Source organism: Camelus ferus, chromosome 21 (genome assembly GCF_009834535.1).
Source record: "Camelus ferus isolate YT-003-E chromosome 21, BCGSAC_Cfer_1.0, whole genome shotgun sequence".
Taxonomy (NCBI): Eukaryota; Metazoa; Chordata; class Mammalia; order Artiodactyla; family Camelidae; genus Camelus; species Camelus ferus.
In genome coordinates, this window is record NC_045716.1 from 13,464,327 (window position 1) to 13,482,365 (window position 18,039).

At 47.6% G+C, this 18,039-nt stretch overlaps 1 protein-coding gene across 2 annotated transcripts in view; it reads right to left on the minus strand.

Moving 5' to 3' along the window:
- Positions 1-1,970: 1,970 nt before the first annotated feature.
- Positions 1,971-18,039, minus strand: part of RCSD1 (RCSD domain containing 1) — a 59,457-nt gene continuing 43,388 nt past the window's right edge. For both annotated transcript variants that reach the window (XM_032463806.1, XM_032463805.1), the window contains 4 exons: positions 15,146-15,217; positions 11,901-12,104; positions 9,018-9,653; positions 1,971-3,630 (listed from right to left, as the gene is read on the minus strand). In XM_032463806.1, coding sequence (XP_032319697.1) covers positions 3,598-3,630; positions 9,018-9,653; positions 11,901-12,104; positions 15,146-15,217 — 945 coding nt within the window. In that variant the 3' untranslated portion in view covers positions 1,971-3,597. The remainder of the gene's footprint in view (positions 3,631-9,017; positions 9,654-11,900; positions 12,105-15,145; positions 15,218-18,039) is intronic.

An 18,039-nucleotide genomic window follows, 5' to 3' on the forward strand; every position in this document is an offset into this window, starting at 1 on the left:
AAACCTTACTTCACTCAGGATGTGCGTTTTAACTGGGAAGGAAGGCTACAGCCAGTGAAATCAGTTGTTAATTACGACCCTTCAGGCATCTGGTATCAGATGAGCGAATTATTGGGCAGCGATAAGTGTTGAAAAGAGTCCTATTCCAGCTCTGAAATCACTCATTACTTAACAGTTACAAGCACCTAGAATGCATGAGGCACGGGCGTGAGGAGGAACAGCACAGACACCACCTGGACCCTCACGGAGCTCCAGGCTAGCTCTGAACACGGCAGAACAGGATGACATAAAATGGGAGCCTAATTTTCTTCGGTGCCTTATGAAAATTAATTCTGTTTTATTTGCCCAGCCGTTGAATTTTACTCAGTTCTCTCTTCTTTTTGCCTACTCAGCATGACTTCCTTTAGCAACAGCACCCTGATTTCACCTGGAGGCCCCCCATTGCTCTTACTCAGAGGCCTTGCAGGTGAAAGCGAACTGACTCACCTGGCCCCTAACCGCAGGAGAGGGCCTGGGACGGAGGCCCGGCCAGTCTGATCTCTGCATCTTCTTCATCATAACGATTGGTTCAGGCATGGCTGTAGGAGCCCCATGGAGCCTAAAGAAAACCTTTGTAGGATTCCCTGCACCCCGTATCCCCTGTTACTGGGAAAAAAATAAGTTTCTTCCATTGGGTTTACAGGCTGCATAGAGCCTGCTTGAGAATGTGGCCAACACAGAGGAAAGCAGTAACAGAGATTTCTGGCATTGCTTAGGTGATTGTATTTAGGTCTATCCATGGATTTTCAATTATATCATTCAGTATATAGGTAAACAGAGAGAAGGAGGGAGGGAGGGAGGGGAGAGAGAGAGAGAAGGAGAGATTCATAGATGTTAATTGTTTTGTATCAGCCAGTTTGAGTTGAGTTCCTTTCATTGGCAGCTGAAGGTCCTCATTCATTCAACTGTATTAAACTTTTAACCTCGCAAGAGTTCCTAATCAAAAGAAGATGATGAACTGGTTGCCTGTCCACTCCCTTTTCCCCGATCTGATATATATTTATGGAGTGACCAGTCAGCTGCTCATAAACCCAAACTGGTCTGGCCAACTGGGCTTTGTTCAGGGTGACAGTGAGGAGAGTGGTCTGTGGCCCCAGCCAGGGCTTCTGGCGGTCCTGTCTCATTACACTTGGCTGAAACAGCATCACAGCCCCCCTTTTAAAATTGGCATATTCCTTCAAAGCATTCAAGTTGGTCCCCCCCCCCCCCCCGCTCCCTCTCTGAAGGAAGGAAGGACACAGGTTATAATTCAAGCTAGACTACAAAGGTGGTGGAAGAATGACTCTGATGCGTCTCTCTAGCCTGTAGCTGTGAAGGACCAGTGTTTCCCTTCAAGCTTATTAAGAAAGCCAAAATGCAAGCCTTCCTGGCCTGGTGATGGCTCTGTGCTACCTAAGACACAAACGGATTTCTTTAATCCCCACTTTGAAATCCCAGTATCAACCATGCCGATGCAACACCCGAATGTGGTTGCTCTGAGAAAGGAAAGCAGTAAACAGCCAGGTTGCGGCACCAACAGAGAACGGGTCCTGGTCCTGCCTAAGCTTCGTGAATTCCCCACCAAGAGCCCCATCTCAGGTAACAACCCCTGGGGGTGGCAGCCTCTGTGTTTTCACAAAATAGATCAACTGCATGATGAACAGGGAACTGGGAAGACAGAAAGGTGTTTTGACAGCATCACACGTGTTCCTTCAGCATCGCGTTCTTGTCATTTTTGATTGCTCCTTCCTTACCTGCTAGTGTAAGGCATGGACCCTCCAGAAGGAAAACAGAGTTGTATTTTCACATCTACATTCCATCTATACCAGTCCTCTCTAGGAAAGGCAAGTGGTAGATTTCCCCCTTTCATCACACACCCCCCAACAATCATGCTCACATCCACAAATCTCTTGCCCTGTTATGTGCATGAGTATATAAACAACCCAAAGACGTATATAAATAAATCCACGTATTGTTTAGGGGGTATACAGCTCCATCAGTACACACATAGATGACAGATGGATAGATGATCAATCTCAAAATAATTGACACACGTATCTCCCAAACTCTGCTAAAATACAAGGCTTATTATAGTATAAGTCTTCACTCAATTACAAGTCGTAGAAGCTGCATTAGATTTAAAAATAGTTTTTGAAAAATATATATCCCAAATATTAACACTATCCTGGAATTAGGAAAACTGTAAATGGGATGATAAACTGAGGTACCAGCGGTGAGATAAGGCCTTTTAGTCTGGGAGAGTGCTTTCTGAAGTCAGAGTTGAGTGTGGTCCAAAAGACCTCTAGGAAAAGCGACTGCTCCAACGACCAAATCAGCATGTGGAGACACTGAAATACTCAGATCTGAATAAGGACCAACCCTAAAGATTGAACATTTATGCAGATTAGCATCTTTCAGCAGGAGCCTTTGAAATGGGGAGACGATATGTGGTATGTTGAGGAAGGGGCAGTCAGGCTCTCTGTTTCTGGGGAAGCCTCCCTGCTCTCCAAACCGCATGTTAAAGCAGCAGCGACCCAGCGAGAACAGACAGAAGACCCAACCTGAGTCGGAAGGAGAGCCTGGGCTTCTATTCAAGAGCTTCCCAGGAAACCAGGAAGGACGCTCTCATTAGGGAGCCTGCACATCATGAAGCTCAAAGCACCTCCCAGGAGACATCCAATCCGTGCTCAAGGGTGCCCTTCTGGAAGTGCAAACTTCAACCTGCCAGGATAAATCAGAGGGCAGGTATTGCTCAGGTATCACCTCTCTGCTTTCAGGATGAGGAAATGCAGTGTGAGACCTCTGGATGTTCTGCCTCTCCAAAGGGGTTGCTCCCTGCATCTGCCTCCCCCCACCTCCACCCGCGGCAGAAGCAGGTGAGCTGAGCTGGTCTCCTCCCAGTGTATCATCAACCAGAGAATTACCGGGTGGGAGAGCCCCTGGTGCTGGACCTGACACTTTTTTTTTTTTTTTAATGTTTCAATGATTTTCTCTTCTAGTCCAGTGTTTTCAAAATTGGCAGGCCAGTTCAAATTTGGACCCAGCTGAAAGGTCGTCTTGGGGTCTCCATATAATTTGCAGTCTTTGGTAACTTACAGGATTTCTATTTCCAGTGATTATCTTTTGTTTCTAGCCACCTGAAATGAGTTTTGACTTATATTTGAGAACAGTGAAAACTTTAGTCAAAAGGCGCTCACTTTATACAAACCAAATCTGATTGCCTAAATCCTAGACCAGTCCCAAGGTGGGTGTGGAGAGCAGCCAGCCCCACAAGTTGACCAGTATCCCTGGGGAATTGTCACCACAGTAGATTGTTTTAAATAAAAAAAATTTTTTTTAACAAAGTCCGTCAAGTGACATAAACTCAAGCTGATAAAAGTCTGCTGCACTCAGATCCAATCTCCGACGGCGACGGTGTGTGTGTGTGTGGGGGGAACGGCACCCTGTGTCTTCAGGCTGACCTCTGCCCTCAGCACATCCCGCTTCTGCCGTGGCTTCCCTGGCTGCCGCTACTGTCGCTGCTGCTACTTCCAAAGAGACGGCTCCAGCAGCTTCCTCACAAGCACAGTCAGCTCCTCTTCACATTTTAGTGTCCTGGACAGAGGTTTTATCCTGTGAACAGAGGAGGAAGGAATAAATTGGGAGGAGAGTAGGGAAAATCAGACACTCAGTCTATCTCCTTGGGGATGCTAGATCAGTCAATAATAGTAATAATAATGCTGTGTGCCTGATACTGAGGCGGGAAGCCCCATAAAAAGACTGGCAGGATCCCCTAGGAAGGGCCACTACTCTCCTGCCAGCACCATCCGGTTCCCTAACCCAGAGGCTCTATCTCACTTTTTGCCTCTGAAATGGCTTACCTACCACTAAAATTCTATTGGTTCCCTGAGCTCACTCCTGATTGGTTCATTTCCCTAACTTCTGATTGGTCCATTTGTAGTACTTCATTTGCATGGAGCTCACTCCTGATTGGTTATTTCTCTCCCTCCTGATTGGTCCATTTCTACAAAGCTTGTTCCTAATTAGTCAACTTTTGTTATACTTCATTTGCATATGATGTTGCAAAGTGTAAACTAGCAGCCTATAAAAGCCTGTGTAAACTTACCGACGGGATTCAGAGCTTGGAGTGTTAACTCCTCTGGGCCCGCTGGAGTAATAAACCTGAGTTCTCCAACTCTCTGAGTGCTGTAACACTGAGCTATAACACTGAGCTGTAACACATTTTATCTGCAACAATATAATTGTTCACATGCATTGACTCATGTATTCCTCACAAAAGCAATATGAGTTTGGTAGTTTTATTAGCTCTGTTTTATAGCTGGGGCAGTTAAGGCATAGAGAGATCAAGTGACTTCCCTGAGGTCACACAGCTAGTAAGTGGTGGAGTCAGGATTTAAATCCAGGGACCTGAGCTTGACTGAGCCCTCAACTACTAGGTGACACTGCCTATGTCTTGATGCGTGGCCTCCCATGTCCTCCCTGCCCTAGCTTCTTACTCCTTCACTCATTTCCATTAATTTCATCATCCTGAAACACTGCTCAAGAATCTTCAGCAGCATACAAGTGGCAAAAGAACAGAAAGCATCAAAAATAAAAGACTGATACTAAATAAAAGGACAGGAAAACCACTATTTGTTCAGTGTCCATTCAAAGGGTGTTACTTTTAAGCTCCTTCTGTGCCAGGAGCTGTACCAGGCCTTCTAATATCATCTTTAGCTGAAACTGAGATATTTACAAATGCATCCACAGTACAAGGTATGTGACATGGGCCATCCTATTGCACTATACAGAGTGCAAGGAGCTGGGGGCATTTGTCATCAGAGCAATCAGAGAAGAAGGCCTATGGAGGTCAGAGGTGCAGTGAGAGGACTTCCAGGTCATAGTGAGGGCTGGGCCCAAGCGATCTCAGCTGGTGGTGCAGGCACTTCCAGTGGAAGGGACACCAGGACAGCCTGTGTTACCTACTGGGGAATGGTGGGTGATGTAGGCTGGCTGAAGCCCTAGGTCCCATCACAGGGGACAGGACCAGCAGAGTTCAGCACACAGAAGAGTGAAAATTCAATTTTCCAATGGGCAGAACCAAAAGGTTTTGGCAGGGAGAGTAGTCAGTTGACACAGCATTCCCAGGAAGATGCATATGGTGCTAATATAAAGGGTGGGTCTGGAGACCAGGAATTCTGTTAGGAGTGACTTGTGATTGTAGCGAGATGAGGAAGAAAGGGCAGCACGGGGGTCAGGGCAATGGAGATGGAGAGAGAGAGAAGGTGAAATGCCATAAGTGGGAGATTTCCCAAGACTTGGGGACTGATTAGGTATGGGGGGAGGTGACACAGAGAAAGAAGAAAGTACCTTGTGAGCAGAAATGGGTGAGGCTAGCAAAGGAATTTTGGGTTTCAGTTGAATGTAAGTGAAGAAACAAAGTGAGCAGGAGCCTGGTTTTGGAAATGTGGAGTGCGAGGGACTGGTGGGCCTTCAGGTGCAGAGGTTAGGGGCCCATGGTCAGAGCCTGGCTGGTGCTAAGCTGTCAGGACTGGTCTGGAAGGCAATGGTGAGGACCAGGTGTAGGAGTCATTGGCAAAACGAGGTGCATCCTGGGAGTGGGGGCCAGAGGAGACTATCAAGGTCGGGATGTGGTGACTCTGCCCTAGGAGGCAGGGAGGATGGTGGGGGGCCCGGGCAGCCCAGCCAGATAGAGGCTAAAGGAGGAAGGTGGTCTCAAGGGCAGGTTGCCAGCGTCAGCTGCTTGACAGAAGGTGAGGATGACAAGAACCAAGACACAACCGGTCCTTGGGGGCCGGGAGGGTATTTGTGAGCTTCAAAATCATTGATAAGAATGCGATCAGAAGGGGAAACATAGGAGGGAGACAGAGAGGACTCGGGAGGCGGGGAGCAGAGTTGAGAGGTTTAGGATGAGAGAGATCTGAGTATGTGCGTAGGCAGCAAGGGGTGAGCTAGTGAGGAGCTAGAAACACAGAAGCCTAACCAAATGGGAGGTTCGTAGTCTAACCCCTCGCTTCACATGCACACACATGCACCACAGATACCTGTGGAAAAGTCCAGAAAATGGTGGTTGGGGTGGGGGGAGCCAAACACAACCAGCCTCAGGCAGGGTGCAAAAGGATTCCCCAGTGACAATAACTGTGGGCCCCTTGGCTCATGGGCTCCCCGGGCACCCCATGCCTGTCCCAGGTCTTTCCTGCATCTGGCGGAGGCAGCACACACCACCAAAGAGACAACTTTCCAGCCCCTGATCGAATCCCCATCTTGGTCTTTGATCAGTAGAAACTACACATAAACTACAACAAGATGGATATGCTCAAAAGACTGTCAAGAGGAAGGGACAAGCATATCTAGCAGTTAAAAAAATACATCTTTGTGAAAAACAACTGCAGCTCAGCCCATCCAACCCAAATCCCAAATAGGACTGAAAATATGAACGCCAAGTTGTTTATGGTGATGACACTAAGGAGAGAGGTGGAGAGGGAGAGGGTAGAGATTCAAAATTCATTCTTAGAGATAAACAACAAAGATTTACTGTATAGCACAGGGAAATATAGTCAGTGTCTTATAATAAACTATAATGGAAAAGAATGGGAAAAAAGCATATATATATATATATATATATATATATATATATATATATATACACACACACGCACACACACATATGTATGTATAACACATATGCACACACACACATATATATGTATAACTGAATCACTTTGCTCTACACCTGAAACTAACACAATATTGTAAATCAATTACATGTCAATTTAAAAAAAGAAAAAAATTCATCCTCCATACTTCTGTTTGTTAGAACCTTTAAAATGAGAATGTATTCAATAAATAAAAATAAATAAAAATTATTCTAGACAATTTAATCAGTAACTTTATACATAGGTCAGTTGGAAAATAATTCTAACACATTACTACTTAAGTCATTAATTTATTAATTGAAATTAACTAGGCAAAATAGGAGAAAGCCTATGCTATGTCTGCCTGCTTGTATTTTAGAACAACAATCTGAACACCTTATCAAGCTTTGCCAATTCCTCAAGAAAAGTAAATAAACTGAAAAGCCCCACTGAATAACATATTTCCCTTTGAAAGGCCAAAAAGGAAAGTTTAGATATACAGTTTCTGGAAAAGACATATTTTTCAACCAAGTTTTTTTGCTGTTTATTTGGCACTTCAAACACATATCTATCTTTATCCTTGTATATTAACAAAATTAATATACTAAATACTCAATAATTTTCTCAAGAATTTTATAATAGTCTTCAATTAAAATCTCCTCGGAAGTGGATGTGTGTGTGTTTTTAACACACACACACACATACACACACACACGACAGCTAGTAGAGTGTTCTGCACATAGTGAGGCTCTGATATGTGCAGTTAAATGAGAAATTAGATGCTGTTAAGTTCTTATAAAGAGGTAGCACCTGGCATTTAAGTAATAAAACAAAAAAAAAAGAACGGTTTTTGAGAATAAAAAAATCCCATTTTTTTTTAGTATTACTATATTAAAGAAAGTTTAGTGAACATTCAAGAGCAACATGTTTAAGACCTGAACACTATCAATTTGGATTATAAAAATACAACCAGGAAGAAGAAGGGCTGGAAGGACGCACACATGCCAGCTGTATGCAACTTAAACCACGGTCCTAAACAACAGTTCTCAGATGACATATTGGAAAGCCACAGGTTCTGATTCTGGTCAGCCAATTTTGTACTTATAAATTACTTCACCAGGCTGCTTCAAGGATCTAGGTATTAACCACTGCAGAAACCAAACCAAACCAAACCAAAAAACAAAAAAATCAGCATGGTTGGGGCAAGGTGAGGGGGAGAGTCAGGGAGAGCTGGGCATGGGCCTCACAGAGGGTTTGGATTTTATATTCTGAGTGCACTGGGAAACCACAGGACAAGGGGGAGGGGAGGTATGGGGCACTGTGTCCTCTCCCCAAAAGACCTGTCCAATCCTAACCCCTAGTACCTGTGAATGTAATCTTATTTAGAAAGGGGATCTTTGCAGACATAATTAAGGATCTCAAGATGAGATCACTCTGGATTTAGGGTGGGTCCACACTGGGTGACTGGTGTCCCTGTAAGAGAAAGGAGAGGGAGTTGTCACACACACACACACACACACACACACACACACACACACACACACACACACACACACACACACAGGAAGACCATGTGAAGACAGAGGCAGAGGTTGGAGTGATAAGTCTACAAGCAGGAAACGCCAAGGACTGCTGACTTCGGCAAGGAAAGATTCTGAAGGTTGCCGGCAGCCACCAGGAGTTAGGGGACAGGCCTGGAACAGATTCTTTCTCAGAACCTCCAGAGGGAACCAACCCTACCAGCACCTTGATTTTGGAGTTCTGGCCTCCAGCGCTGAGAAAATACATTTCTATTGTTTTAAGCTGCCAGTTTGCAATAGGGGAGTAATTTTAGCAATGAGAAAACACACATGGACACTTCTGGTTTCTGTACAGAGTGGACTGTGTAGGCAGAAAAAATGGAAGCAAGTATCCAGATAAGAGGCTTGTGTAGCTGGAAGCTTATGGTGGCTTGAGTGAATGAATGAATGAATGAATGAACTGACAAAAAGGGAACAGGAAAACACTGGAGAGTGACTTTGTGGATGAGATTGTCAGGGAGTGCAGTAGAAAAGGGGCACATGGAGCTTTTGTTGTGGAACTTCTAGTCTCAGCAGGGCTGGTTCTGCTTCTAAAGCATACGTAGGGGAGTTCAAGGTGGGCTTCCTGGGGGTGGCTGGAGGAGCCGGCTGAAGGACAAATAATTGTGAGCCCAGCAGGAGGGCAGGGACTGAATCACACCCCCTCTCCTGAGAACTAGGTGTCCAACACCTGTGCGTGGATGGATAAAACATAAAGCCTCCTTTAAAGGCCCAATTCGCATACCACCTTCACCCTGAAGTTCTCCAACAAAAAGGGAGCGGGTAGACAAGCCGGGCCACCTACCTCTGTCTCGGGGACCTCACTGCTGGTGTGTGGCTGGGCATGGCTGGTGCCGGCGTCACAGCCGGACTCGGGAAGGGTCCCCTCGTCTTGCTCTTCCTTGTCTTTCCCCTGTTCGGGGCTGTGGCCACCCTCCACTCCTCTGGGAGGACTTTGGGGGGTCTCCTCTCCCACAGCTGCCTCCTCCGGCCCCTTTGTGTCTTGGCTCCTTTGTCCGGGTTCATCCTCTTTGCTGGCCGCCCTCTCCTGCACCTCCGTAGGCCCCTCCGTCTGCTCTCCTGCCGGTTTCTCCTCCGTGGGGCTCCCACACCCGTTCTCTGCCTCTGGGCCGGAGGCCGGGGCTGGACGCTGGCCGGCCCCCTCTTCGGAGCTGCCCACGGCCTCCTCACGCTGCGGGCCTTCCTCCGTGGCTGTGCCCATCTCCTCCTGCTTCTCTGTCCTGTTGGAAGTCCTCCTCAGAGGAGGGGACCCTGGGGCCTGGCTCTTGGGTGGGAACACCTCACCCCCGTTCTCTTCCTTGGCACCATTCTCCTGGGAGAACTCCACGGCCCTGAAGTCCCCCAGGTCCCCGCAGTCCGACTGGGACCTTCGGAATCGCCTGGAGGGAGGGCGCCTTTTGATCGAGCCCCTTGTCCGCACCTGAAAGAAAGCGTTAAGGACAATGACCCACAGCCTGTGAGAAAGGCCAAGGGGAGGATGATGTGTTCCTTCAGCGCCGGCCTCATGCACGGCCTCACAAGCCCCTCCGAGGATCAGGTTCTAGGGGGATGTACCACTGCTGGCTACTTACCAGAGGTGGAGCCCTGTGGGATTGTGGTTTTACATGGTAACCTGCAGATTTTTTTGTGAAGATGAAAATGCTTTGTATCCAGTAAAAAAGATAACCTATGATTTTATTGGCCTGTAAAACATCAGTCAGTTTGGTGTCTAACTTGGCAATTGTACTCTAACATTTGTTCTTTTGAATTGCCTATAAATAATCGGTTCTTCGAATGTTCTCTGAATGAGCTTTACCTCCTTACAGGTTTCTCATAAATTAACAAGCTAAATAAAATCTCTTTTTGGATAAAAGTCATGTTTTGACATTTTGACAATTCTACTTTGACAAAGATGAACCTAACAGAGGAGAAGGTGAGGGGCCTGCGGGTGGCCTGACCCAGAACAGGGACCTTGTGGGTGTGGAGCTGGACGGCTGGTGACCAGCTTTCTCTCTTTCCCCAGCTCGTCCTCCCCGCCCCTCACAAAGCTGGCTAACTCTGGGAGGCCTGCGCAGCCAGGGTCCTTTGCTTTCCCTTAGCAGAAGCCACACTAAGCAGCAGCCAGCACAGCTGCCTGAAAATCGTTTCCTCTCTGGGAAGGGTGCGGATCTCAGAAGCAGGTCTCACCTCAGTCCACCTGACTTTGTCAAAAGTTCGACGGACATGTTTGTACCAGATGCCCCGCTTAAGTGACGTGGCCTTTAAAAATGTATATGCAAATCAAATCTTATTTTCATAAATCTTATTTTCTCGCTGATTTACATTTTGGTATTGGTCAGTCCTAGTTCTGTCTCAGAGGTTTGGAATAAACAGTTCATTTTAAGAGGGTTTCCTGCGGGGTGGGTATAGCTCAGCAGTAGAGCACATGCTTGGCATGTACAGGTCCTGGGTTCAATCCCCAGTACCTCCGTTAAAAAATAAATAAACCTAATGACCTTCCCCCCAAAACAAAAAATATTTTTTAAAAAGGGGTTCAGGCCAGACTAGCCAGGCCTCAGCCCTCATGGCCAGCAGGGTTCAGAAATAACCTGCCTGCTCCCTTGCTGCTGTCACAAGCCTAAAGTTCCCCAGTAATATGACCAGGTGGCAGTGCCTCCCTCCCTGCCCCTACTCCCTACTGACATCCTGACATCCTGTGAGAAGACAAGCCTCTCCCCTGGGTTCCTCCTGGGTTCCTCTCTGCCACCACCAGAGGGTCTCTCCATCGCCCTGAGCTGGAGGAGCGCCACGATGTCCCCAGCCAGCAGGCCCGAGGCCTCCCCATCACCTCCTTGCTGCCAGCCCTTTGTTTCCTTGGGCGCTACCTGTTTCAACAAACTCATTTGATCTTTTTTTCCTAGATGGACTTTCTGGAAAGAGCCCAGAATATCCCTCTCTCTCCATCCCTCATTCTAAAGTCACATCCATTTACCATTTCTTGGCATCAGATCCCTGTAACTCTTGGCCCCTGCTTGGCTCTGGTCCAGCTTGCCGGATACCTGCTTGGAGTGAACTGGACTGTGTGTGCCTCTGATTCTTACATCCTCCTACTAGGGCAGGGATCTGAGGACAGCACACACAAAGTATCGGGCACAACGCATCTACAGAAACAGGCCGTGCCATATATCTTTTTGCAAAGGAACAGTTTGGATGTTCTTTAATTGGGGCAAGATGCAGTAAGAACGACCTGACCCCATACTGGGACACAGGAGTATTCCTATTACACCAGGACATGGTATTTTAAAGACCTAGTGACCCTGCCCTCCCTTCTGATGAGTCACTGATCAGGTCTTTAGCTTTTGTTTTTGGCTTTTGACATAACTCTCTGTGCAGCTGGGGTCAGTCCTGAATTCCCACCCTTCTCTCCACAGAGGACAGAGCACTCCATCCCTCACGCCTGCCTTCCAGGTGAGGGGTGCTGTTACAGGGAGAGGAGCTGAGAGAGGCAGGCTAGACAGAGGGAGATCTTAGTTCGGGGATCATTTGCCAGGAAGAAGAGAAATAAATGTCCCTTGTTAAAACCCAGCTCTGACCACAGCTCAAATGCGGTCTCCTTCCTCCAGGACAACAACAGGGTAGAGGTCATTCAGGATCTCCCAGTGCCCACATTCTCGCAGACACACCACAGTGCTTTGTGTGCAGACATTACCTTATTGTAACAGGGCAGGTGACTGCCTTCAGGAGGCTGGTCAAAGCTGACGGGCACCTCCTCTGGCTCGCTGGCCCGAGACCGCACGCCAGGGCTGCTGGGGGTAGAGGGCGGGCTGTGAAACGGCGACACCATGGCCTTGAGTCCGGGACTCTTGGGTGAGGCCCCAGGTAGCAGGGCTGCTGGATCAAAGGCTAAATTGGCCTGTCGGGAAAACACAAGAAATGACAGGGAGTGGCGGTTCCCTGGCCTCAGAACTGACTGGTTGGGCCTAGGTAACACGAGGCTCTTCATGTTACTTCCTAGCCAGTTATCCATTGTCACATCATGTCCTGCCCCTCCTGGAAGCACCACCTCCACGGTCTATCTCCTGCTACCTGGCTTACCCCAGGCTGCATCCCAGAATACCCAGGAAGCACTGATTTGATCCAACAAAAATGCACTAGAACTGCCCCACTTTATAGACAAAGAAGCCAAAATAGCAAGTGCCAGCACCTGCAGGCACCCGGATCTCATGGCAGGTCAGCACCTTTTACCATCTTTCTTGTCAGCGTCAATCGTAGTTACCGCTCACGGGGTGCCTGCTCCTTGCCAGGCATGTACAGTTTTCCCCTCTACAACCACCAGCCACCCCACATGTTTGGTTTTGTCCTCCTGCCATAAATTAGGAACGTGCCTCAGGAATCTGCCCTGGGATTCAAGCCAGGCCTGTGTGTCCCTCAGCCTGCAAGGACAGGGTGTCTCTCGGTGGACACAGCAGGCCACCGAGCCCTTCCAGAGGGGAGCCAGCCGAGCAGACACCAGTGTGAACTCCAACCGGGGGCATCTCAGTGCAGGTGAAACAAGATTAAAATGAACCCTAAGAACAACAAAGGGGAGAGGTTACTCAAAGGTAACCTGAGGCCTGAGGGAGTCATGAGTTTGGTGGGGAAGGAGGCCCGATCCATTCTACTGCCTCGGAGACGGTGGTGGGGCAGGTGTCTATGGAGGGACTGAACGTGAGCGCCCCAGGTCCTCTCCAGCGCCACCTAGGGGCCAGTGCACCTCCTGCTCCGCCCTCTGCATTTCCAAATCATCGCACAGTTGTCCTCCAGACCAGCAAAGCCAGTGGCAAGGCCTCACAGGGAAGGGACCAGGCTCGAGGGGCAGGTGATGCTCTCCACGCAGACACACTTGACTCCAAATATCAGCTTTCACTGAATAGCTGCGTGACCTTCAGTGAGTCCAGTAACCTTTCTGAGTCTCGCATTCTTTGTTTGTCCAATCTACTGAGCCTGATCTCCAGAATCTTTTTCGATCCACCCCATTACTATCTCCTGCCACTACCTGGCTCACACCCTTCCCCTCCAGACTCCCCTCAGTGCCACCCTTCCACCAGCTAAGACTGTCATCCCAGAGAACTCCTACATGGACTCTGGGACTTGGAGAGTACAGAACGTTACACATGTTAAGAAGATACTAGTATTTCTATTGTGAACTTAAGAACAAACTTATGGACAATATTGCATCATGGTAAACTTAAAAATATAAAAGTTAAATGGCAACACTGTGGGCCCAACCAAGCCATGTCTAAAAGCAGCACATGGCAGGTACCAAGGGGCAGAGGCTGTGGGAGCTGATGCACTGCGACGGCGCAGAGGGCTTCATGGCAGAGGAGACGTTAACTGAGCATTAAAGGAGGTCTTTCTCCCTTCTCATTGTCAAGCTGGGAAATTCCTTCCGTAAGGCTGCTTGCAAATAACATGGGTCTAGCTAGCCAATGGAAAACTTGAACTTTGAATTATGGACAGTAGTGAAGAAAAATCATAGTTCCTAACTCATCCAATAAAATATTTAGAAGAACAATCCAGCTTCTGGTGCATTTCTTAGTTCTTTGCCCACATGTTTCCAACAAAGCAAGGCTCCTATGGGATTTGGCCAAATATACATTATCCCTGACACCCTTCATAAGATTAAACCGTTAGAGATCAAAACCTCATTCTCAGGTTGTTGTGCTTCCCAAAGAGGCTCATTAATGGCTGGAAAGGGGAGTAAGGCCAAGACTGCAGGGTACACAGCATTTGGGAACTAATTTCCTGCACCTGGATGAGGGCGGGGCTGGCTGCAGGCAGGTGGAGGTGGCTGTCCTGGGCTACACCTCTTAGATGGCTGTTAGGAGGGAATGTCAAGTTCTGGGGTCCTGTCTGAGAAATCCCTGTTATGTGCATGGGAGCCCTGCAGCCTCCTACAGTGACGGACAGCCCCCCTCCCTCCCTGCAGCGGGGGTGGAATCAGGGCTTCTCAGAATGAATTAAACTTCAGGGGAGATGCCTCCCCACCCTCCACAGGGCAGGCTCATGACCCAAAACCAGGGATGCTTTCCTTCACCCCAAATCAGGCTGGGAGCCAAATCCTGGGCTCTCCTGTAGCTGGGAACTGCAGAGACTGTGGCTACTTGTCTCCACACATCCCTGATAATGGCTTCAGAACAAGGCTGGTGTGCCAATTTTGTTAGTTGGGCCCAGATGGGAGGATCCAGGGCATGAGAGCCTTGCTGTTCTGGGTGGCTGCACAGAGACTGTGGTGAAAGCCAGAGCATCTTCTACAGGCCCCACCCAGACATGTCACGCCTGCCCCTCCTCTGCACTCAGCTCATGCTGTTCCCACAACAGGTGCGCTTTCCTCTCTCCTTTCCAGCCATCATCCCTAAGGACCAACTCAGGGTATGCGTTAATTACTCCTGCCCACTCACTCTCTTCTTGCTCAAAAATTCTAGAGCAGTGGTTCTCACCTGGAGTGGGGTAGGGGATTTTGCCCCCAGGAGACATGTGGCAACATGTAGGGACATTTTTCTTTGTTACAATTTGTTGACGAGTTCTGCTGGCACCTCGTGGATTGGGACCAGGGATGCTGCTAAACATCTTGCAAATGTACGAGGCAGCCCCCTGCAACAAAACTACCCTGCACAAATGATGCCAAAGTTAAAAAGCCCTGGTCTAGAGCAGTAGAAGTCGGGTACTTACACACAATTTAGATCTCCGGTGTTTGCTTCACTCTCCTATACAGCTTTTATTGGATCATGTGTGAAAATTGTGTCTCCCCAACAAGACTGTGAGATCAAGTGCAGTGTCATGTGCAAGCTGGTTACCAGAGGTCAGGAATCCAGGTGACATTTGGGACTACTCTTGAGCCCCAAAGGCATGCAAATGTTGGATAAGAGGTGGGGAAGGATAAGAGGTAGCAAGAGCTAACTGTTCTGAACTTACCTGAAGCTTCTCGATCAGAGGCGAGCTCTTCACCTTGATTTTAGGAGGGTGGTTTGCATTGGGCGGTGACTTCTATAAAAGCAAATGGACCAAAACAACCAGATAAATAAGGTGAAGGGAGGTGGGGTTCTGGCTGGAGACCAAAAGCCACCGTTGGAATAAGAGGAGAAGAAAAAGTTGGTTTCACCACTTGAGCTTCAAAGCCCACTTCCCTCATCGGGTCCCGGGCGGGGCAGGCTCCCCCCCACCCCCGCCCTCATCTTACTACTGACAAGACCACCTGAATCTATGAATTAGAGAAGGCAGGACAGACGTCTGCAACATAGGCGGTCTGTTCTAGGAAGAAAGCCTTCGTGGTCATTATGAGGGAACAGGCTATGTCGCAGGGGGACAAGATTTTCACCTCCTGACCTTCACAATGTAGGCCAATATTTGGAAGGAATTTCAAAGAGGACCATTCTGCTTGTCACAAACAAAACAAGAAACCACAGAGCCAGACTGAAACCTGTCAGGGGTATTACTGAAATTCTTCCCTTGAACTAATAATATTTTGGAAAACCCCACCAAGAGTGTTGTTTATAAATTATCATTTTCTAAAACATTAGCTATCCATTTTGATTAAGCAGACATTTATTATCTACTAGATTCCAGGCATTGTGTTGGTTACATAAAAATGAATATGATTTAGTCCCTGCCCTCTAGAGTAGTCAATGCCTGATTTTATATATACACTTTATGTATATATAAAATCTCCATATAGGTGCTCTGTTAGTTGGAGATTTTTTTTTGGTGGGGGGGTGATTAGGTTTATTTATTTATTTTTGGAGGAGGTACTGGGGATTGAACCCAGGACCTTGTGCACCTAAGCATGCGCTCTATGGCTTAAGTTATACCCTCCCAGCACTGGAGATATTTTTTTTGTGATGAATGCATGTCAGGAATCTTGTCTGTCTTTGGATTTTATATTATCTAAAAATACCATGTCTGCTTTTTGTTTTGTGTAAAATCTCTAAAACTTGATTCTAGTTCCACAGGTATATTGATCCTCACTCAACATGTAGGGATGATGACAGTGATGATGATGATGATAATGAAGAAGAAAAAGAAGATGTGTCTGCTGGACAGAGACCAGAGCAGAAAAAGAATTTTCCTTTAGTTTGGGGACCCTCACTCCTAATTTACTTGAATCATAAGAATAACCCTAATTTCTTACAACTATTCTGAGATATTTATTGTGTGAGATGATTGGATTTTAGTGATGGAAGGAGAGAGACTCACTCAACCGAACTCCTTGTAACCTTTTTAAGGTCCAACATTGCGGGAGAGGTGCTGGAGTGGGGCAGTCACTGGCTAGGATGCAGGAGCCTCCCTCCCCAGCCCCCTCTCACTCTGGCTTTGCAAGGAGCCAGATGGATGCCCTGGCCTCAGGCTCCTCATCCAAGACCCAGGCTGGCGGGTTGGAATAACTGATTCTAAGGACAACTCCAGCTCTCCAGTGCCTCTGAATCCACGAGTCTACAACGTGAGACATAGTCCCAGAGCACTCAGTCTTTCAGAGAGCTTTGTGTCCATGGTGGCTACAAACAGCTTCCAGCCCAAACTCGGCTGTCCTTGATTTCCGGGCTTTACAGTGGAAGTTCACAGGAGCCAGTGTTCCTGAAGACACCTGTTTTGGAACCTGCAGCAACAGATGTGCTGACAAAACTCACTTTACATAATACTTTAAACTCTTCTCTTCGGCAACTGACTACTATCTTCTGAAAAGAGGGAAAATTAAAAAAAAAAACACAGTCCCTTCCCCATAGGACAGTGCTGGGAACTTAGCTTGTTCTCCCCAAAATCCTTGTTGATTTGAATTGAACTGCAAAGCAGGAAGAATCCAAAATAGCCACCAATGCAAGAAATGCAGTTCCTGAGAAAGGCAGTAGGTGGCAGTATTTCCATTACTGTTTAAGAAACAGCTCCAGGCAAGTGGCTCGGGCTAATAGTGTTGGTGCAGAAAAGCCAGGCTTGCATCTCTCTAAATGTATGTATATGTGCCCATACACAACATTCTATCAAGTTTAGAAATTACAGACTATATTTTTCAGATGGAAGTGTTTTTCACTTCTCTGGGCAGGTGAGGTAGGGTCAGGGGCCACAGTAAACACACTTTTGAGGTGGGAGGTTACAGCACAGTGGTAGAGCACATGCTTAGTGTGCAGGAGGTCCTGGGTTCAATTCCCAGTATCTCCTCTAAAAATAAAGAAACAAATAAACCTAATTACCTCCCCCCTCAAAAAAAAAAAAAACCTAAATAAAGTCACTTTTCAAAAAATAAAAAGAAATAAAATAAATTTAAAACAATTTTTTAAAAAACACACTTTTGGGTGGGTCCTCCAGAGAGGGGTAACTCCAGGACACCCAGTCTGCAGGAGCTGGCCCCACCATCTCAGGCCCTGCAGGCATAGGGAGGGGGCAGGGATGAAGAAGGGATGGGAAGGCCCTTTCCAGCACTGCGCATCAAGAACCGAGGAGCAGCATGAGTGGGGCCCTCCCTGCAGGTCCCCAGCGCTCCCGGCATTAAGGCTCCTGCAGGCTGTGATATGGGAGCATAGAGGTGTGGGCACAGCTTCCGTCTAACCCGGACAGACAGGGCTGGCTGTTCGTTTTATTTTTATGTGGATTTCAAGGTGATGAAGTCATTGATCTCTGGAAGCAATGCCCTTCCTGTGTGCAAGCAGCTTGTCACTCCACGCAGGAATTACCCTCTCAATCCCACGCTCCCACCCATCCAGCCCTTGGTTATATATGCCACTTAGCTGCTGGTGTACCCTCTGGGATGAGACCTGTAAATGCATTTCTCCCAAAGCTGCTGAACTAACCTATCCAGCCCTATCCAGCCCCATCTGCTT